Source organism: Dipodomys merriami, unplaced genomic scaffold (genome assembly GCF_024711535.1).
Source record: "Dipodomys merriami isolate MVZ:Mamm:240054 unplaced genomic scaffold, mDipMer1.0.p SCAF_158, whole genome shotgun sequence".
Taxonomy (NCBI): Eukaryota; Metazoa; Chordata; class Mammalia; order Rodentia; family Heteromyidae; genus Dipodomys; species Dipodomys merriami.
The window spans coordinates 2,777,866-2,800,241 of NW_027202915.1; the positions used below are offsets into that span (position 1 = coordinate 2,777,866).

General features: G+C 58.1%; 1 protein-coding gene across 6 annotated transcripts in view; it reads right to left on the reverse strand.

Moving 5' to 3' along the window:
- Positions 1-18,013: 18,013 nt before the first annotated feature.
- Cnih3 (cornichon family AMPA receptor auxiliary protein 3) overlaps positions 18,014-22,376 on the reverse strand; it is a 40,589-nt gene continuing 36,226 nt past the window's right edge. For 3 of the 6 annotated variants that reach the window (XM_070023257.1, XM_070023258.1, XM_070023256.1), the window contains 2 exons: positions 19,855-19,962; positions 18,014-18,938 (listed from right to left, as the gene is read on the reverse strand). In XM_070023257.1, coding sequence (XP_069879358.1) covers positions 18,911-18,938; positions 19,855-19,962 — 136 coding nt within the window. In that variant the 3' untranslated portion in view covers positions 18,014-18,910. The remainder of the gene's footprint in view (positions 18,939-19,854; positions 19,963-22,376) is intronic. The other 3 variants (XM_070023261.1, XM_070023260.1, XM_070023259.1) reach the window with 1 other exon arrangement.

The window sequence follows — 22,376 nt, forward strand, 5'->3', positions numbered from 1 at the left end:
GGGAGGGAAGGGGAGGACAGGGGAGGGCTGGGGAGGGCAGGGGAGGACAGGGGAGGGCTGGGGAGGGCAGGGGAGGAGAGGGGAAGCATGGGAAGGGCCACAACTGTATCCCAACTGCTCTTGGCTTTTACCCAATCTCCATTAGACTGTGTTTGTGCCCAGATTGGTTCATTCATCTGGGGTCTCAGATGCATAGGTAATAGTTGGCTAAATGTCTTTGTCAAAACCATTGTTTAAAATCCATCTGGTTAGCACAAATGAGGGAACCCATGCAGCCTGTGTTTCTTTGGGTCTGGCTTACTTCACTTAATATAATCTTTTCTGAGTCTTTCTATTTCCTTACAAACGGGGCAATGTCATTCTCTCTGATGATGGGTAGAATTCCTTTGTGCATATATGCCACCTTTTCTTGATCCATTTGTCCACTGAGAGGCATCTGGATTGGTTCCATATCTTAGTTATGGTTAAACAATGATGCAATGAACATGGTTGTGCTGGTAGCTTTAGCGTGGCCTTGTTTGTGATCATTTGGGTAAATGCCCAGGAGTGGGACTGCCAGGTCACAGGGTAAAAACTGGGAGAGTGTGAGGGAAGGGGTGACATTGTCCAAAAAGAAATGTATTCTTCACTGACTTAGGTAACTGTAATCCCTCTGTGCATCACCTTTACAATAAGAATTTAAAAAGTCCATCTGGGAAGTTTGGATTTTAATTGAAATATAGATAGAGAAACAGACACAGAGGGGACCATGGTGGTGGCTTAGTGGTAATGTACATGCCTACCGTCAGGCCCTGGCTTTGATCCCTAGCACCCTATCTCCTGAGAAAGACAGAGTGACACAGGGGGGACGGGGTGGCACGGGGCTCTGGGGAGGGGACGGGGTGGCACCCGGGCTCTGGGGAAGGCCGGGCAGCTGTGTGAGGCCAGGGACCTTGCAGTGAGCCTCCTCATAGCTTCAGTGGCCCTTAGTGGAAGGAAAGCATCTGCTGCAACAATGGAGAGATCTAGCAGATGCAGTCTTAGTCCCAAGATCAACACTAACAGCATTTCTAGGAACGCGGGCGCTATGCACCTGCTAACCTCCCCAGAAGGACGCAGCCCACTCTGTTCTTGCCAAAAATAATCATATAAGCTGAAGAAATCTCAGACAAACCCCAATCAAGAGATCCTTCCAGAACCACCACCTCCTCCCCAGTTTCAAGGTCACGCACAATGAAGGGATCCTGGAGGCGCAGCCATGCTATGACTGCGTGGACGAGGTGAGGCCTGGCAGACAGAGGTAGGAGCCCTTTGGGTCCACCATGAAGGTCTCACAACAGTGGTATGCATTTCATGTGTTCCCACTGTCCTGAGCACAGGTGCATTTGAGAGACTGCTCGCTGCACATTGCTCAAGTATAGAGTTCAGCACTTCCCCGCACACCTCTCAGACAGTTGTGTGTGTATGCATGTACACATGGAGCGTGCATGTGTGTACATGTGTCTGTCCACACATGAGCACACATGTGGCATGTGAGTGTGTTCATGCAGGTGTGTGCATGTCTGTGTGAGTCCGTGTGTGTGCAGTGTGACCAGGGGATGAGTGACGGCATGTGGTTAAGCCTGCAACGACTTCAGACGACACAGTGAAAACAGCCCACGTGCTGGCCGCTGCCATCGCCACAGAGGACGGCATGGAACCCACGGCGACAGAACTGAGGTGTCCAGCGACTTCCTGGCACTACTTGCCACTTTGCTGTTTTTCAAACTTTGTTAATGATGTCATAGAATGTTCCTGTCAAGAAATCAAAGATCTGTAGACTCATAGAAGCCAGAACCATGATTCCAATTTCTCATTCCTAACAACAAGAAAACCAAAGCTCAGAGAACCCCGTGCTCTGCCCAAGATACGGGAGTGTGGACAGCCTCCATGCTGTGCGCATATAGCAAGGGCAGCAGCAGCCCACTGGGCACAGCCGGGCAGCGCTGGGGTGCAACAATAATCCAGCCGATCCGGAAAGAAGGCAGAGAGTGCCCTCGGCCGCTGCCTCGGGCCCTGGGCTGGGGAAAGGACTAGGCTCTCTCACGGTGATGTCAGTGTCACTTCAGAAATGGCCCCCAGGAAGTTCTACCTGGAGAAAGTCCAGCCACCAGGCACTGGGCGGTGGGCACTGGGCACTCACTGGGTGGTGGGCACTGGGCACCTCTCACTGGGCAGTGGTTTATGCATCCTTATGAGCAAGGCTCTGAGGACAGGAGATCTGCAGGCCAGAGTGCCACAACAATGACTGCTGCAGGACAGCTGTCCCCGGGGTGGGCCTCAAGGGCGTTCAGGAGAGTCTACAGGACCGACTGTCCTGGGGTTGGGCTTTTAGGGTGTTCTGCAGGACCAACTGTCCCCAGGGGGGCCTCAAGAGTCTGGCTCAGTGTGGAAAGCCCTGGCCTGGCCTGCTCTTGACGCCTTAGGAGCACACCCAGGGTGATGGACGCGCTGGCCGAGCTCGGCCCCTGAGCGCCATCCACAGCCTCAAGGAGGGACCTGAGTCAGACGCTGGAGCCGGTCCCAGTCTCCCTTGGTCCCACAGAGCCCAGCAGCCCAGCCCTGCTCCACCTCCACTCTGGCGCAGGGTGGCAGCCTGCTCCACACAGGGTCCCTCGGGCGCTTCTCCGCACATTTTGATGTCTCTCCCAGTGACAACAAGATAAAGCCCAGGCCAACCCATTCTGCCCACAAGGAAGCAATGGGTTGTTTTAGACTCAGGTAGTTTACTACTCAAACGCTACTTCAGCTTCCTGTGTGGCACATATGTGGTAAACCGGGGCTGGGTGGACGGGGGTGGGAACGGCTCTGGAGGCAGGCAACTGGGGTGCGGCCGCATGCCCAGCCCCTCCTGCAACCCGCCTACTGCCCTTGGGGGTGCCACACCCTGCACCCAGAGGCCAACACGCTGAGACTCAAGCACAAGCACATCTACCCGCTCAGGCTTTTCCCAGACCATGACACACACGTAGTGAATGCCAGGAAGCCTGGTGTGTCATGACACCAACAGCCGAGACAGAGGACCAACCACTCGAGAACAGAGGCAGAGGACCAACCACTCGAGAACAGACACAGAGGACCAACCACTCGAGAACAGACACAGAGGACCAACCACTCGAGAACAGACACAGAGACAGAGGATCAACCACTCGAGAACAGACACAGAGAACCAACCACTCGAGAACAGACACAGAGGACCAACCACTCGAGAACAGACACAGAGACAGAGGATCAACCACTCGAGAACAGACACAGACACAGAGGACCAACCACTCGAGAACAGACACAGAGGACCAACCACTCGAGAACAGACACAGAGGACCAACCACTCGAGAACAGACACAGAGACAGAGGACCAACCACTCGAGAACAGACACAGAGGACCAACCACTCGAGAACAGACACAGAGACAGAGGATCAACCACTCGAGAACAGACACAGAGGACCAACCACTCGAGTACAGACACAGAGGACCAACCACTCGAGAACAGACACAGAGACAGAGGATCAACCACTCGAGAACAGACACAGAGGACCAACCACTCGAGTACAGACACAGAGGACCAACCACTCGAGAACAGACACAGAGACAGAGGATCAACCACTCGAGAACAGACGCAGAGAACCAACCACTCGAGAACAGAGGCAGAGGACCAACCACTCAAGAACAGAGACAGAGGACCAACCACTCGAGAACAGACACAGAGGCAGAGGACCAACCACTCGAGAACAGACACAGAGGACCAACCACTCGAGAACAGACATAGAGACAGAGAACCAACCACTTGAGAACAGACACAGACACAGAGGACCAACCACTCGAGAACAGACACAGAGAACCAACCACTCGAGAACAGACACAGAGACAGAGGACCAACCACTCGAGAACAGACACAGAGGACCAACCACTCGAGAACAGACACAGACACAGAGGACCAACCACTCGAGAACAGACACAGAGACAGAGGATCAACCACTCGAGAACAGACGCAGAGAACCAACCACTCGAGAACAGACACAGACACAGAGGACCAACCACTCGAGAACAGAGACAGAGGACCAACCACTCGAGAACAGACACAGACACAGAGGACCAACCACTCGAGAACAGACACAGAGACAGAGGATCAACCACTCGAGAACAGACGCAGAGAACCAACCACTCGAGAACAGAGGCAGAGGACCAACCACTCAAGAACAGAGACAGAGGACCAACCACTCGAGAACAGACACAGAGGCAGAGGACCAACCACTCGAGAACAGACACAGAGGACCAACCACTCGAGAACAGACACAGAGGACCAACCACTCGAGAACAGACACAGACACAGAGGACCAACCACTCGAGAACAGACACAGAGACAGAGGACCAACCACTCGAGAACAGACACAGAGACAGAGGACCAACCACTCGAGAACAGACACAGACACAGAGGACCAACCACTCGAGAACAGACACAGAGACAGAGGACCAACCACTCGAGAACAGACACAGAGACAGAGGACCAACCACTCGAGAACAGACACAGAGACAGAGGACCAACCACTTGAGAACAGACACAGACACAGAGGACCAACCACACCAGACCCGTGAGAGCCAAGGAGCTCCTGTCATGTCTGACTTGTCTCCTCCTTCTGGCCAGCGTTGCTAGCTGAGGGGACTCTCTCCACCGCAGCAGTCAAGCTGCAAATGAGTCATTCCTAGAGCCCCTGAGTCCTAGGCACACAGAGTTCTGCGTGCTGGCCAGGCAGCCGGCGTCGGCCGCTTTCTGGCAGACCCAGGCAGCCGGACCCGAGGAAGGGAGGCCCTTCCTCAAGGGCGGCCCACCACTGCTGTCCTCACCCACATCTGGTGTCCAGGGCAGAGAGGGAGGTTAAACCTCGCGGTCACCGGAGGGCTCTCACCGCCTCTGTGTGAAGCTTCCCCCCTCTTCGGGTGCCCAGACGACAGTATCGGTGGCCCTCACACCCACCCTTGTTCTCCAGCCGAATGCCAGTTTTATAACCTAGCTTTATAATCTCTGAAGATTATTCTCTATAATGGGCCAGACTTCACAGTCTGAGACTCAGGAAGCCAGCCCATCTGCTCACATTAGAATATAGAAATGACCTAGAATTCTATTCTAGACTCCCACAAAAGGGATTCTGATCAAGCACATTGTGTTCTAGTTTTTCTCATTTCAGAATAAACAATTTGAGTTTCATCCCTTTTTCTCTAAAAGCTTAAAAGAAAATGGTTGAACTTGTTTTCCAAGCTTTATTAAATGCTAGCACTTGCCTTGCTTACTTTGTGATAAGCTCCAAGAAACAGGTGAGAGGCGGTGTGGGCAAGTACGTTGAAAACTATTGCAACTGAAATATAAGTATTCTTTTTTGTTAAATACCAATTAAGCAGCCATCTACTAAGTCCTCCAGTGAGCACTATGGTGTTTGTGGGAGCTGTAAATGAGCTGATGTCTTCAGAGGCGTGGCTGCACAGATTGCAGCGTGGGTCGGCTTGTGGAGAGCATGCAGGCCAGAAGCATCTGGAATCCGCAGCCGGGTGGCTGGGGCAGAGGAGGGAGAAGGCTGTCCGAGAGGCCTGTCAGCAAAGCGGAGAGGGGGCAGACAGGGATGGGGGAGGGGGGCTCTGCACTTGGCTTCCCGGTGCTCACCACCCGCCCCCCTTCCCGCTGCATCTGCTGGCCCTCACCAAGTCTGCTGTCACTTTGAAGACCATTCATGTCTCATTTTGTGCCACGCACCTTCCATTCTGCATTTCTTTCCTTCTCCAGGTTTCACTTTTGTTTTCCATTCTCTGTCATCAGAAACTAACGTGACCATTTCATCTTCTCTGCTTTGGAACGCTACAGAAATGAAATGCATCCTCGCCAGCAACTGTGACCTTTCAGTTTAGAAACTTATTCTTAACAACTGAAGGCAGTTAGAACTTGTCTAAACGAGCCTTCTTCAATAAGTAAATAAAATAATAAATAAATCCACCTCACACAGACGTTCCTGTGGACAGGCGGCACTCTGGCCACAGGAGCAAGTGGAGTAAAAGTGGTTTCCTTCAAGTACTGCAGAGGTATGGGACAGACTTGCGGGTGGTTCCACCTGACCTGTACCCACAGCTCACTCCACAGCTCCCCTCTGCTTCACAAACCACACATTTGACTGGACAGACCGCCCCACCCGCCGCTCACCACCACGGTGCGGGCCTGACACGGGGCAGTCTGGGGCTCTCCCCTGTGGCCTCAGTGGCGCTGACCACAGCCTCCGTCCCCATCCTGGATGGAACCCACAGTCACCATGCAGCCTGGCGTTTGCCAGGAAAATCAGCTATAGAACCTAAAGATGGGAAATGAAAGGAGAAAATAATGGGGAAAATGCTGTTTTATAGCAAGTTGTGTTGAATTATGCAATCTTCCTGAAATCTGTGCATACATGACTTTGTTAAAAATTAAATCTTAAGCAAAATAAACACAGCCTTATGAATCCAAAATGTTTTATTGTAAATCAGATTGCAGGGTTCAACACAGATGTTCAAGATGAGTTTGAATTTCATGCCTGCCTTTGTTTGGTGTTGCTGGGACTGGACCCTGAATTCAGATTCTCAAATGGTTTTATAGTAACATATGCTCAGACATTGAGACACTCTTATTAAAAATTGCTTCCATTTTGAAATTCAAATCCTACTAGCACTGTGTGCTCTGTGTGGTCTGGCGGCACCACTGCTTTTGCGAGCACCTGTCACTCACGACACGACGCAGGCCACTTCAAAGCCGCAGTTCTGGAAAGAGGCATGCTCTCTCCTGGAGCCACAGATCCAGTTTCCACCGCACAGAGGTCGCAGAGGGCCGTCTAGCCTGAAGCACTGCCCGACACGTGTCCCTGGCCTCTACCGGCCGCCGCAGGCCCCATGCTCATGGGCTCCCCAGGTACCCATTAGGGGACTGGGCTCTGTTCTTCCTAACAAACTGCCATTGGAAGCGAGAACAAAGCAGAAGCACAAACAAGACCCCTCCAGGGGTCTGGGGAAGGCCTCCAACGCGACAAGGGTTGGTATGGTCTCCAAAGCCTCTGGGAGTCAGCTCAGGAACCTCCCTCCACAGCCCATCAGGCACTAGCCACACGCGGCCACACCCAGGAGACCACACCCAGCATTGGGACACAGCGCCCAGCTGCTGGGGGCACCCAGCTCTCCTGTCAGTCTTTCCTGACGCCCCTCACACAGCCTTAGCCCCACAGACAAGTGATCAAGAGCACAGAGCAAGGTGTGAAAACACACAAACCCGCCGCTCCGCCCCTGGGCGGCCGGGCCGGGCCGGACTCCGTGGAACAATTAGTGGAAAGCTGAGCTGAGGCAGCCCTCTAGAAGGGGCCGCACGAGGGTGCAGGAGCAGCTGGTGTTGGGGGACGTTCCCAGGAAGTGGAGATGACACCCCTGCCTCTGACCGGCGACGGTGCTCACAGCCCAGAATCAACTCCAGCCTGGTGAGTGAGTTTGCTACGGGTTGCTTACAGACGAGGCTGCACTTCCCCAAAGCTGCCGACCCCGCCCACCCAGTTCCTGGTGTGCACAGGGCGCCAAGTCTACAAGAGAATGGGGCCTGGGACCGCGCGACACCAAAGGCTCCTGTGGCTCCAACATCGATGCAAACTCCGCCGGGGCCCCACGTGCTGTCCCGGGGCAGCTCTGGGGATCTTCAGCCTCTGCCCCGTCCACGCTGCACCTTAACCATCAGCAACTGGCAGCCAATCACCCGCTACAAGACAGCCCACAGCTGAGCACACCCACCCAGCCCTCCTGAGCGCCCCTCGTCCACTGGGTGCGTCCTCCCAGCTGATATGGGCGAAAGCCTGTCTGGGGCTGACAACCCAGGAGAGTTTTCTTAGCCTGGCTGTTCTCCCAACCCCCCAAGAAATCAAAGCAGGCCTAGGAAGTCGGGCTGCTACCCAGGTTAGGCCTTTCCTGTCCTTTTGGGGTTGTAGGAGCAGTGTCTCCGCGGCCTCTTTCATCTCCTGACATTTGGGGTGGCAGGTAAGGAGCCTTGTGGCTTCAAGTCTCAGACCCAGGTCTATACTTTGGCCTGAGGCTCCAACAGTTTGGAGCAGCAACAACTACTAGCAAAGTCCCTCATGCCCGCCTAAGCCCTGGGGGAACACTCCCCACCGCCCCAGCACTGGGGCCTACGTGGAGACACAGGAGCCAGGCGGACCCGATTTCTCACCAACCGCAGAAAGACAGAGATTCCAAGCCAACCTCCACCTTACTCCCTCAGCTTTCCAGATTTCTGGCAATCGCTGATCCTAACATCACAGTCTAAGACGTGAGGGTGGGACTCTGGCTGAGCAGGAAGCACCACGAAGAACAAGGAGTAGACTGGGAAGGGGCGGGGGCTACTCCACCCAGAAGATCCAGACCATAGTGCCCGGCGAGGGCCCGGCACGGTCCGCGGCGCACGGCGAGTGCTCAGACACACAGGCCTGTGGAAGGTCCTCCCTGACCCCTTACCAGGTGAGACAGGCCTGGAAAACACAGGAAAGAGTGAGCACGGGTGCCACCGTAAAACTAGTTACGCACACAGCCACAGTTCCTCAAGGAGAATATTGCACTTTTCCATTGTTCACCAAGTTGTTTTTCACACTCCAAACCCTTTAAGACATAGACTGTGCTGATCATAGAACACAGTCACGTGCCCCAGACCCTCACAAAGCGCCCTGCCCTCCGGGCAGCCCGGGCCCGGCTCCGCCAGGCACATCTGTGGGTCTCCTTGTCTCCTCCCCGTGCTGGACCACATGCAGACAGCACCTAGCTCCTGCCCCTAACATGTGCACACACACGGCACGCACACGCATCCACGCTGTGTGGCAGACTTCCCCAGAGGAGCTGGATGCTAGGGTCACAGAGGCCCTCGAGCTACCTCCTTAAGTACGCTCTCCTTGTGCTGTTCTCTTCTTGGCCGCATTGCTTGGCTTCCTGTCTTCCAGAAACTTCCCCCACCTGTGAGGCAGAGCAGCTGAGCCCTCAGCCCTGTGGCTCCCCATCCCCCCCACAGCTCTGGGGTAAAATGTGCCATTCACCCCCCAGCTCCGCCCCCCACGCTCCAGCCCCCTGCCCCCCTTGCTCCAGCCCCCCTGCCCCCCACACTCCAGCCCCCTGCCCCCCATGCTCCAGCCCCCTGCCCCCCTTGCTCCAGCCCCCTGCCCCCCCACGCTCCAGCCCCCTGCCCCCCACGCTCCAGCCCCCTGCCCCCCACGCTCCAGCCCCCCTGCCCCCCCACGCTCCAGCCCCCTGCCCCCTTGCTCCAGCCCCCTGCCCCCCTTGCTCCAGCCCCCTGCCCCCCACGCTCCAGACCCCCTGCCCCCCTTGCTCCAGCCCCCCTGCCCCCCACGCTCCAGCCCCCTGCCCCCCACGCTCCAGCCCCCCTGCCCCCCCACGCTCCAGCCCCCTGCCCCCCACGCTCCAGCCCCCTGCCCCCTTGCTCCAGCCCCCCTGCCCCCCACGCTCCAGCCCCCTGCCCCCCTTGCTCCAGCCCCCCTGCCCCCCACGCTCCAGACCCCCTGCCCCCCACGCTCCAGCCCCCTGCCCCCCCACGCTCCAGCCCCCTGCCCCCCACGCTCCAGCCTCCAGGCCCTCCTCGCTCCAGCCCCCTGCCCCCCACGCTCCAGACCCCCTGCCCCCCACACTCCAGCCCCCTGCCCCCCACGCTCCAGCCCCCTGCCCCCCCACGCTCCAGCCCCCCTTCCCCCCCACGCTCCAGCCCCCTGCCCCCCCATGTTCCAGCCCCCTGCCCCCCTCGCTCCAGCCCCCCTGCCCCCCACGCTCCAGACCCCCTGCCCCCCCATGTTCCAGCCCCCTGCCCCCTCGCTCCAGCCCCCTGCTCCCCTCGCTCCAGACCCCCTGCCCCCCTCGCTCTAGACCCCTGCCCCCCTCGCTCCAGCCCCCTGCCCCCCTTGCTCCAGCCCCCCTGCCCCCCCACGCTCCAGCCCCCTGCCCCCCCACGCTCCAGCCCCCTGCCCCCCACGCTCCAGCCCCCTGCCCCCCACGCTCCAGCCCCCTGCCCCCCCACGCTCCAGCCCCCTGCCCCCCCACGCTCCAGCCCCCCTTCCCCCCCACGCTCCAGCCCCCTGCCCCCCCATGTTCCAGCCCCCTGCCCCCCTCGCTCCAGCCCCCTGCCCCCCACGCTCCAGACCCCCTGCCCCCCCATGTTCCAGCCCCCTGCCCCCTCGCTCCAGCCCCCTGCCCCCCTCGCTCTAGACCCCTGCCCCCCTCGCTCCAGACCCCTGCCCCCCTCGCTCCAGACCCCTGCCCCCCTCGCTCCAGACCCCTGCCCCCCCACGCTCCAGACCCCCTGCCCCCCTCGCTCTAGACCCCTGCCCCCCTCGCTCCAGCCCCCTGCCCCCCTTGCTCCAGCCCCCCTGCCCCCCTCGCTCTAGACCCCTGCCCCCCTCGCTCCAGCCCCCTGCTCCCCTCGCTCCAGACCCCCTGCCCCCCTCGCTCTAGACCCCTGCCCCCCTCGCTCCAGCCCCCTGCCCCCCTTGCTCCAGCCCCCCTGCCCCCCCACGCTCCAGCCCCCTGCCCCCCCACGCTCCAGCCCCCTGCCCCCCACGCTCCAGCCCCCTGCCCCCCACGCTCCAGCCCCCTGCCCCCCCACGCTCCAGCCCCCTGCCCCCCACGCTCCAGCCTCCAGGCCCTCCTCGCTCCAGCCCCCTGCCCCCCACGCTCCAGACCCCCTGCCCCCCACGCTCCAGCCCCCTGCCCCCCCACGCTCCAGCCCCCTGCCCCCCCACGCTCCAGCCCCCTGCCCCCCCATGTTCCAGCCCCCTGCCCCCCTCGCTCCAGCCCCCTGCCCCCCACGCTCCAGACCCCCTGCCCCCCCATGTTCCAGCCCCCTGCCCCCTCGCTCCAGCCCCCTGCCCCCCTCGCTCTAGACCCCTGCCCCCCTCGCTCCAGACCCCTGCCCCCCTCGCTCCAGACCCCTGCCCCCCTCGCTCCAGACCCCTGCCCCCCCGCTCTAGACCCCTGCCCCCCTCGCTCCAGACCCCCTGCCCCCCCATGCTCCAGCCCCCTGCCCCCCCATGCTCCAGCCCCCTGCCCCCCCACGCTCCAGCCCCCTGCCCCCCTCACTCCAGACCCCCCTGCACCCCCCTGCTGCTCTGCCACCCCTGCCCACTCAAAAGCAACTTTATAATTTTAACTTTAAGTAACAGATGTTTCTGTGACAAACTGAAAACCAATCTAGCCATTAATGTATTTTGATTTTGAGAAATGGACTAACACAATAGGAAGAGAGAGCTGCAGAAAATCAGAGGGAAGAGCAGGCGTGATGATCGGGGAAGGCGCCAGCCTGGGTCAGCACGTGGCCTCCCTCGGGGGTGAGCCTGGGTGAGCACGTGGCCTCCCTTGGCTCCCTCGGGGGTGAGCACGTGGCCTCCCTCGGGGGTGAGCACGTGGCCTCCCTCGGGGGTGAGCACGCGGCCTCCCTCGGGGGTGAGCACGTGGCCTCCCTCGGGGGTGAGCACGTGGCCTCCCTCGGGGGTGAGCACGTGGCCTCCCTCGGGGGTCAGCCTGCGTGAGCACATGGCCTCCCTCGGGGGTGAGCACGTGGCCTCCCTCGGGGGTGAGCACGCGGCCTCCCTCGGGGGTGAGCACGTGGCCTCCCTCGGGGGTGAGCACGTGGCCTCCCTCGGGGGTGAGCACGCGGCCTCCCTCGGGGGTGAGCCTGCGTGAGCACGCGGCCTCTCTCCAGGCCCTGTCTGCCTCTGGCCTCAGCCCCTGCGCTCTGAGTTCCGTGCATTGACTCAGCCTCCCAGGCGGGCTCTCCACCGCGGGCCACACCAAGCCCTTTTCTTTGTAGTTCTGTCTTTAGAGGGGATCTCCTTACCTCTGCTCAGCTGGCCTCAACCTGCCGTCCTCCTGCTGCCACCTCCCAAGCAGCGACACACGGCCCGGCCTCAGGTGGGGAGCGGGCATCAGCAGCCCCCGGGAGGCCGGGCACCTGGGCGGCACTAAGGCAGGCTGTGGGCTCCTCCTCAGAACAGCAGTCTGTCAAAACAAATCAAAATACGAATGTCCACGCCGGCCAGAAAGCACAGGCCGCCAGTCACCTGGGCAGCAGCTCCGAGCGGACCAGTGCTCTGGGCGGCTCCGGCTCTCCCCACTACAGGAAACCCTGTGTCACCAGCTGATGATAAGAAAAGACTCCCAGCTTGGTGCTCCCCCTCAGTTTCTCAGCCCTTGCTCTGTCGGTCCGCTGGCAGTCTCTGGGCCCGTGGCCGCTCAGCTCCCAGTCTCTCGGCCCGTGGCTTCGGAGGCTGTGTGGAGACAGTGCACTGCGGCAGCACCAGGCAGAGCTGCTCACCTTGTGGCGGCAGACTGACAAGCAGGAAGAGGAAGGGGCGGGTCCTCCAGGTTGTGACCTGGCCTCCAGCAGTGGGAGGCTGAGGACCACAGCTCCTGCAGGTGAGCCTTCTGGCTGCTCCACGCATAGCACCAAAATACCCAGAAAACCAGTTGGTGGTGGTGGTGACTTTTTGAGACAATGTCTCACTTGGTGGCCCAGATTGGCCTCAAACTTGCAGCCTTCCTGCCTGTGCCTCTTGTGCTGGGATTACAGGCGTGTGTCATGGTGCCTGGCTGCCCGGAAGCCTTCCGAAGGTGTAAGGAAGACGTGCCAGGCACCTCTGTCTCAAGGGTCTGCTCTCTGGCCCTCTCTGACCACCTCCTTGCAAACTGGATGAAGTTGCTGCTCGACCTAAGCGCCAGCCCAGTGCCGTGTCCAAACTACAGCAGTCAAAAGAAAGAGATTAATCTGTCAAAGGCCCAAAATGCCACGTGGCCAAAGCGCAGGGAAGGCCCTCCTTCTCCAGGCTGGGGTCCTCCGCAGGCCTGCGGTGAGCACACTGAGGGGCAGAACCCTCTCCCCGTCCACAAAAGTATGCAGCCCCCAAGGCACAACCTTTCCACTTGTTTCCTCTATTCATTCTACAAATCCCTGCTCCTTTGCTCCTTTGTGCACTGGATGGAGATCGAGGTCGGTTTGCCGAGTCAGATCAGCTGGGGCTGCTCAGGATGTCTGACAGGTGGGCAGGCGGGCGGTGCTGTTACAGAACAGTGCTGGCCTGCTGGGAAAGCGAGGCGTTGGTCGCTGCTGCTGTGGTTTGGCCCAGGTCCCAAAGGCCCCTCCCCAGCGTGGCGTGCCTCCTGGCGAAGCCTTTACTGCCGGCACGGGAGGCCTGGGCAGGAGGAGGGCAAGTCCGGGCTCCGTAGCCAGACTCTCAAACAACAAAGAGAGTGGGGCTTCGCCGGGCCTCTGGACAGCTGGGGGGTTTTTGGAACCCTAGACTCTTGGGTTTTTCTGATTCTTGGTCATGAGGTGTGCAGGTCTATTCCACCCTGTGCTTCTGCCATGCACACTGCCTCAACACACCTGAAGCAGCAAGGACAAGTGATCAAGGCCTGGGCCCTGCCCGGCCTGACCTCCAGGCCACAGCCCCCAGTGGACCTTTTCCTTAGTGGCCCGTTTCCTCAGTGCTGACAACCCGGCTGCCACAGCTCCATCACCGCGCACCCGTCCCCATGGGCCTTGCCAGCTCCGGCCCACCCCTGTGCTTTCTCTCACACATCAGGGATCTGCCTGCCTTTCACTTCACCCAATTCTTGTTGCGTGTGGAATTTAGTTCACTGGTTTTTTTTTTTGTTTTTTTTTTTTTTAACCGAACAGTTGTAATGAAAAGGCTTGGTGACAGCAACCATCTTTCTATCCCTCTCTGTTTACCGGCCGCGTGACGGCGGTGGGTGTTGTGAAAGGTATAAATAGACATTGTGGAGCTGCCCTTTGGAAATGCCGAGCCACTCTGCCAACTGCCAGACTGCGGCCGGGGGGGGGGGGGTGCAGAGGAGGAGGGTGGGAGGGGAGGAGGAGAGGGAAGAGGAAGGAGGGAAAGACAGAACTGTGGTGCTGGAGGTTACTCTGAGTTCTGAAAACCTGTGCTTCCCAGAGCACTGCTGGTTTCTGTTTGGTTCCCAGGTCTCAGCACTTACCGGCCAGTGCTTCTGGGTTCCTCTGGGATGCTGTGGCCTTGGGGAGGAGGGGCCTGTGGGTGTTCAGGCTCACTGGCCCTGGGCGTGGAGCCGGCGTGGTTGCTCTCCTCTGCCTGTCCCCTTTCCCCTTGCTTCCTGGCTATGGAGTGAGCAACTTCCCTCCAGCATGCTCCCCTGCCCCCACCCCATGCATGGCCTAGCCAGTTTCCTGCAGACCTGTAGGCCACAGAGAGCCTCCCCCTCCACAACCAGCCAGCCTCCCCCTCCCCCTCCCGTGAGCCTCCCTCTTCCCATCCAGTCCAGCCAGCCTCACCCTCCCAGTCTGGCCTCCGGGCCTCCGCCACAGCCACCTGGGCCCTGCCCGGCCTGCCCTCCCTCCCCTGACCTCCAGGCCACAGCCCCGAGTGGACCTTTCCCTTTAGGGCCCAGCAGCCCCCTTTCTGGACCTCAGAAGAGCTAATGAGATCTGAAATCATAAGCCAAGGGCTCCGTTTTGGAACCTGAATTTTCTTGGCACACAATGCATCCTACTCTTTCTGCCAACAATTGGGATTTTTTTTTTTTAATTTTGAGGATTTATCATTGTCTGTTTTCATAACTGGTAGATCTAGAGAAAGTGTAGTTTATATTTCCTAATGTCAGTCTTTCCCTCTATTTTCACCTTAAAAGGCTGGCAAATATCCAGTTCCTTTTCTCTTCCATTTTTTAAAACTATAATTCCACTTTTTACAAAGTATTTCGTCCTGCACTCAGGTTAGTATCTAGCATCAGGTGTGGAATCTAGTTTAGTATGTGGAATAATAAAAAGTTCTCAAATTCCTCACCTCGTACCTTAAATCCATTTGTACTCTTTCCCAAGACAAGTAATAGTTTCATATATGGAGCAAAAATACCTGTTTTCTCTTCTCACTTATCTATGTACTCATGTAGCAGACATTTGTTCCCTGCCTGGCATGTGGAGATATTTATCTATGTGTCTGGATAGAGAGTATAAAATAGCAGGGCTACTAGAATTGTTAACTCAACAAGTACTTAATGGTACTATTCCTAACTTCTATGAACAACATGTAGAGTGTGGTAGTGGCTCACAGTGAAGGCGGATGTAAGAATGGCTTTTTTTAGTTTAGGAGATTATCACATTATTGAGTTAAAGCACCGGCTTGTAAGACTTGCCATCTTAAACTATGTGTGATGGCACACTCTGGAATCCCAGCATGTGAGAGACTGAGGAAGGAAGATCTCTCTCTCACATGTGCACACACACACACACACACACACACACACACACACACACATGCACATGCACACACACGCACACAAGGGCTCAACTCTTTCACACTTTCTGTAATTCTATTCTGTGTTCTTTTATAATTCTCAGTAACATTTGTGTAGCTTCTATGAATGTGGTGTGCAGTTTTGCTGTTAGGGCCGTTGGTCAGCCTGGGGTATTTGTACTGCTACTGTAAGCATTCACCTTGTCACCTGTTCTCAATGAGACAAACCCAGCCCTCCTGCTTGTCCCTGTACCCAGCTGCACCGCGGAACTCAGTGGTCCTCACATTTTCACTTCTCTGTTTTCCAGAGATGCTTTTCCACCTGTACAGCGATGCCATGCATCTTTCTTTTCCGTTCTATTTTTATGAAATTGCCTCAAAAAACAAATCCTAGTGCTGAATGCGGCTGCCGCTCTGCGTCTGGTTCAATGGAAGGTTCTGCTTTGGCGCAGGTGGCTATGTATGACACGTTTTCACCAGTCTATCACACATTCCTGACTTCTTAAGACTTAGTAGGAGCAGGTGCTGAGGTAGTGGTTTCTGCAATCTCTATGTCTCCTCTTACTGGTCTCATGGAAGGTGATTATCTCTTCAGACCATTAGTGGGGCATCTGTGGCGCGGTTCGGGGTTTCTTTCTCTACAGACAGCGCCAGCTTCCTTCCTCAGAACCTGGAGCCCGGGGCCTGGGCACAGCCAGCCCTGCACATGGGGCGGGAGGAAGAGACGGGAGCCCCACAGGGCACAGGGCTGACGTGCTCCCGTGTTCTGAAACCAGGCCCTCCATCGCCCTGCAAACACCACTGCTATGTGCAGGGAGGGCCAGAGGGTCACCGCTGACGCCCTCCCTCCCCTCCTGTTTCCTCTGTGAGCAGAGCTCAGCCTTGCAGGATTGGCAGGACGCGTGAGGCCATGTGTGCGGCTCAGCACGCGGCCGACTCCACTGCGGCTGCAGAGGGGGTCTGAGCTTGTGGACAGGACGGCGGGGGGGGAGGGGGGAGGGCACCGTGTGCCGCCAAATGTGTGCCTCCAGACAGGGAGCTGTGCCCGTGGGGAGACAGCCCGGCCGGGCAGCCCGAGAGCAGGCAGCCGTCCAGTGGGCGGGCAGCCCGAGAGCGGGCATCCGTCCGTCCAGTGAGCGGGCAGCCGTCCAGTGAGCGGGCAGCCCGAGAGCAGGCAGCCGTCCAGTGGGCGGGCAGCCCGAGAGCAGGAAGCCGTCCAGTGGGCGGGCAGCCCGAGAGCAGACAGCCCGAGAGCAGGCAGCCGTCCGTCCAGTGAGCGGGCAGCCCGAGAGCAGGCAGCTGTCCAGTGAGCGGGCAGCCCGAGAGCAGGCAGCTGTCCAGTGAGCGGGCAGCCCGAGAGTGGGCATCTGTCCAGTGGGCAGGCAGCCCGAGAGCGGGCAGCCGTCCAGTGAGCGGGCAGCTGTCTGTCCAGTGAGCGGGCAGCCCGAGAGCAGGCAGCCGTCCAATGAGCGGGCAGCCGTCCAATGAGCGGGCAGCCGTCTGTCCAGTGAGTGGGCAGCCGTCTGTCCAGTGAGTGGGCAGCCGTCTGTCCAGTGAGCAGGCAGCCGTCTGTCCAGTGAGTGGGCAGCCGTCTGTCCAGTGAGCAGGCAGCTGTCTGTCTAGTGAGCGGGCAGCCATCCATCCAGTGGGCGGGCAGCTGTCCAGTGAGCGGGCAGCCATCCATCCAGTGAGCAGGCAGCTGTCCGTCCAGTGAGCGCGGCTTCGTTTTATTCACTGCTTTGTGTTTGAGATGGTGCTATTCTGATATGGGTCAGCACGTCCAGTCCGGCCACTTTAACCATCCTTGTGCGCTCCGGCCTCCAATATGAACCCAAGTGTGAACAAACCCTCAGCTTCATGGGGAGAAGTCGCCCAGATTCGCTGCCCACATCCTGAAACCGGAGACTTGTTCTGGGGGTGACGATGAGAGGGCTCCTGGGGGGACCCAGCAGCCCTGAAGGCGGCACCCCCCCCCGGCCCCGGAGGCCCACCTGTCCCCACCCAGCCTGGGCCCCTCCAGCTTCCCACCTGTCCCCACCCAGCCTGGGCCCCTCCAGCTTCCCACCTGTCCCCACCCAGCCTGGGCCCCTCCAGCTTCCCACCACTGCCCCGCAGAGGCCTGCGTCTCGCTTTCCACAGAACTCTGAGAAGCACGCCACTGAGAGTCCTGCCTCTTCCACCACCAGGGAGGAAGGCACCCGAGACAGGGTACAGGGGAGACAGGGAGGTAGGGGCACAGGGGGGAGGGGCATGGGGGGAGGGGCATGGGGGGAGGGGAGGGCCATGGGTTGGGAGGGGCACAGGGGGAGGGGCACAGGGGGAGGGGAGGGGCATGGGGGGAGGGACACGGGGGGAGGGGAGGGGCATGGGGGAGGGGAGGGGCATGGGGGGAGGGGCACAGGGGGGAGGGGAGGAGCATGGGGGGAGGGGAGGGCCATGGGTTGGGAGGGGCACAGGGGGAGGGGCACAGGGGGAGGGGAGGGAAATGGGGGAGGGGAGGGCCATGGGTTGGGTGGGGCACAGGGGGGAGGGGAGGGGCACAGGGGGAGGGGAGGGGCATGGGGGGGAGAGGCACAGGCAGGGGTGGGGTGGGGGTAGAAGTCCCTGGTGTACATATGTTACACACGGCACACAGCCTGTTACACTACCTCCATTCACAAGCCTGAGTCATGGGCTTCAGACGCCCGCTGGGCACAAGTAAAAATAGCATGTATGTGTCAAACAGAAGAAAAGCAAGGGAATGGGTGGAAAGCACTGTGCCCAATTTAACCATCATCAAAATCCAAGCCCCGCACAGCTGCCGGCCGGCAAAGGATAGAAGCCAGCAGGAAATTCCAAACCAGCTGACGTCCCCATCCTGACCCGAGCAGGGCCAATGCTCCTGCACCCTGAACTGAGGACAGCGTGGTAATTACGCTGTCCCTCGCCCCAGCTGGGGTCCACGGTCCACGGCACAGAAAGCGTCGCAGGATTTGCCGGCTGGACGGTCCTTGAGCCTTTGTGGAAAGGCGGCTTTGATGCGCGCTGCTGGCTTGCACTAGATGACGCTGGCAGGTTTGATGCCTCCTGTGACGGTGAACTTGCATCTTGAACATGTCCATCTTCCATGCTGGGCGTGGCCTGCCAACTCCCGTCCCACTCCACTCAGGACATAACCACCCCACTCTCAGAGAGCAGACTGCACCGCCTGCCCCGGGCTGGCCACCGCGAGAGGCCCAGCAGCCTTCAGCCGCAGATGGAGAGGCTGCAGCACCCTCCAGGTGGCCAGCCATCCCCGCACGGCTGCCCGTGGCCCTTGGTCAAGCTTGGCCTGGCCCCCAGGCTCTGGACCCAGCCACACCCTCTGCCTTCCGGTCTCCATGTCTGGGAGTGTGGCAGGAGCTGTTCTGTGGAGTGGATCCAGAAGCAGCTGCCGCGGGCTCTCAAGGGAGGTGTGGGGCTCTGGCACCCCGCCACGTGGCAGAGACCATGGCAGATGGGCAACAGCACACACACAGCTGTCTGCTGCTCGTCACGCCGGCCGGGCTTGCAACTCGAGGGCAAAGGGCCGGGGCCTCAGCCTCTCCATCTCTGATGGTGTGGTCTTGCCTTAGGAGCTCACCAGGGTGTAGATCATGCTGTGAACAAAGGAGAAGCAGCATTAGCAGGGGCCATGGGGGCTCTGGGCAGAGACTTCAGCCCCATTTCTGTCCCCACGGCCCATGTCAGCTCCTCCCTGCTCCCTCCACGCAAATGAACGCTGGTTAGCACAGTGCACTGGTGGCTGGTCGCTGGGATGGAAAAATCCGTTGCTCCCGGGTACCTTGCTGGCCCCAGATGGTCTGCTGCCTGCCGCGGCAGGGCATGTCTCTGGGGCCACGGGGTGTGGGGGGCTTCAGCAGGTTCTCCATGTCACCAGCTGCTGCCCTGGGCTCAAAATGGCCCCACAGAAGGCGTTGTATTCTGTGTTACAGCTGGAGATCAGAGTAAAGACCACCAGCACTGCTGGTGACGAGCCAACACAGCCCTTCAGGTAAACGAGCAAAATGAGTTCTCAGGACGATCCCTGGTCCTCCTGTGTAATAAAGGCATTCAGAGGGCTGGGAAGGTGGCTCAGTGGTAGAGCGCTTGCCTTGCATGCCTGAGGCCCTGGGTTCGATTCCTCAGCACCACATAAGCAAAAACAAAAAAAAAAGCCGGAAGTGGCGCTGTGGCTCCAGTGGTAGAGCGCTAGCCTTGAGCTGAGGGACAGCGCCCAGGCCCAGAGTTCAGGCCCCATGACCGGACCCAAAAAAAAAAAAGGCACTCAGAGCATGGTCCATGAGGGTGCCCACCACCACCAGGAGGGACACACACTCCGCTCCTCTACAGGCACTTCAGCTCACCACACAGAAAACGGGATGCCTAAGGAGCAAACCAAAGGAGAGGCCCTCCACCCCACCCCTAGGCTGCGAGTGAGCCACAGTTCCGTGGCACGCCGCTCGGGCCTCTGCCAGCCAGTCTGTCCCTGTGACACTGAGCTCGGGGTGCAGCTCTTCACCTCAGCTCACTCACCTTGCATTTACACAGGACTTGCTGCCTCGTGGAGGAAAGCCATGGGAAGCCATGGAGAGTGTGGCAAGACTGCTGGCAAGCGCCAGTGATGTAAGGCAGGTCAGGACACTGCAGATACACCCAGGGGAGTTCTCTCAACACCAGGAGGATGGGACGCAGCAAACACCAGTGACATAACAAACCCCATGAGATTTCTAGAACCCCCAGAACACTGTCCTCCATAAAAGTGCTAGAACCCCCAGAACACTGTCCTCCATGAATCTCCTAGAACCCCCGGAACACTGTCCTCCATGAATCTCCTATAACCCCCATAGCACTGTCCTCCATGAATCTCCATGAATCTCCAGAACACTGTCCTCCTCCATGAGTCTAATATAACTCCCAGAACACTGTCCTCCATAAAAGTGCTAGAACCCCCAGAACACTGTCCTCCATGAATCTCCTATAACCCCCATAGCACTGTCCTCCTCCATGAGTCTAATATAACCCCCAGAATGCAATCCTCCTCCATGAATCTCTTCGAACCCACAGAGCATTGTCCTCCTCCATGAGTCTCCTAGAACCTACAGAACACTTTCCTCCTCCATGAATTTCTTAGAACCTCCAGAGCACTGTCCTCCTCCATCAGAACCCCCTGTATGAGTCTCCTAGAACCCCCAGAACACTGCCCTCCTCAATGAATCTTCTAAATCCTCCAGAGCACTGTCCTCCTCCATGACTCTCTATAGAACCTCCAGAGCACTGTCCTCCCCCATGAGTCTCTATAGAACCTTCAGAACACTGTCCTCTGCCATGATTCTCCTAGAACCCCCAGAGCACTGTCCTCCCCCATGAGTCTCCTAGAACCTCTAGGGCATTGTCTTCCTAGAACCCCCAGAAGACTGTCCTCATCCATGACTCTCCTACAACCTCCAGAGCACTGTCCTCCCCCATGAATCTCCTCATCCCCCAAAGCACTGTCCTCCCCCATGAATCTCCTAGAACCTCCAGAGCACTATCCTCCCCCATGAATCTCCTAGAACCTCCAGAGCACTGTCCTCCCCCATGAGTCTCTATAGAACCTCCAGAACACTGTCCTCCCCCATGAGTCTCTATAGAACCTCCAGAGCACTGTCCTCCCCCATGAATCTCCTAGAACCTCCAGAGCACTATCCTCCTCCATGAATCTTAGAACCCCCAGAGTACTGTCTTCCTCCATGAGTCTCAGTGCTGTCCTCCTCCATGAATCTCCTAGAACCCAGAGCACTGTCCTCCTCCATGAATCTCCTAGAGCCTCCACAGCACAGTTCTCCTCCATGAGTCTCCTCATTCCTAAAAGCACTGTCCTCCTCCATGAGTCTCCTAGACCCTCCAGAGCACTGTCCTCCTCCACGAGTCTCTTAGAACCCCCAGAGCACTGCCCTCCTCCATGAGTCTCCTAGAACATCCAGAATACAGTCCTCCTCCATGAATCTCTTAGAACTCACAGAACACTGTCCTCCTCCATGAATCTCGTAGAACCCCCTGTGCACTGTCCTCCTCCAAGAATCTCCTAGAACCCAGAGCACTGTCCTCCTATATGAATCTCCTAAAACCCAGAACACTGTCCTCCTCCATGAATCTCCTAGAACCCAGAGCACTGTCCTCCATGAATCTCCTAGACCTCTTAGAGCCTCCAGTGCACTGTCCTCCTCCTGCATGAATCTCCTAGAACCCAGAGCACTGTCCTCCTCCATGAATCTCCTAGAACCTCCAGAGTGCTGTCCTCCATGAATCTCCTAGAACCTCCAAGCACTGTCCTCCTCCATGATATCCTAGAACCTCCAGAGCACTGATCTCCTCCATGAGTCCTAGAACCTCCAGAGTGTTGTCCTCTTCCATGAGTCACCTAGACCCTCGAGCATTGTCCTCCTCCATCAGACTCCTAGAACCCAGAGCACTGTACTCCTCTATGAGTCTCCTAGAACCCCCAGAACACTGCCCTCCCCAATGAATCTCCTAAAACCTCCAGTGCACTGTCCTCCCCATGAGTCTCCTAGAACCCCCAGAAGACTGTCCAACTCCGTGAATCTCCTGGAACCTCCAGAGCATTGTCTTCCTCCATGAATCTCCTCATCCCCAAAACACCGTCCTCCTCCATGAGTCTCCTAAAACCTCCAGAGCACTCTCTTCCTCCATGAATCTCCTATAACCTCCAGAGCATTGTCTTCCTCCATGAATTTCTTAGAACCCCCAGAGCACTGTCCTGCTCCATGAATCTCCTAGAACCACCAGTGCACTGTCTTCCTCCATGAATCTCCTAGAACCTCCAGAGTGCTGTCGTCCTCCATGAATCTCCTAGAACCCAGAGCACTGTCCTCCTCCATGAATCTACTAGAACCTCCAGAGTGCTGTCTTCCTCTATGAATCTCCTAGAACCTCCACAACACTGTCCTCCTCCATGAATCTCCTAGAACTCCCAGACCACTGTCCTCTTACATGAAGCTCCTAGAACTCCCAGAGTGCTGTCTTCCACCATGAATCTTAGAACCTCCAGAGTACTG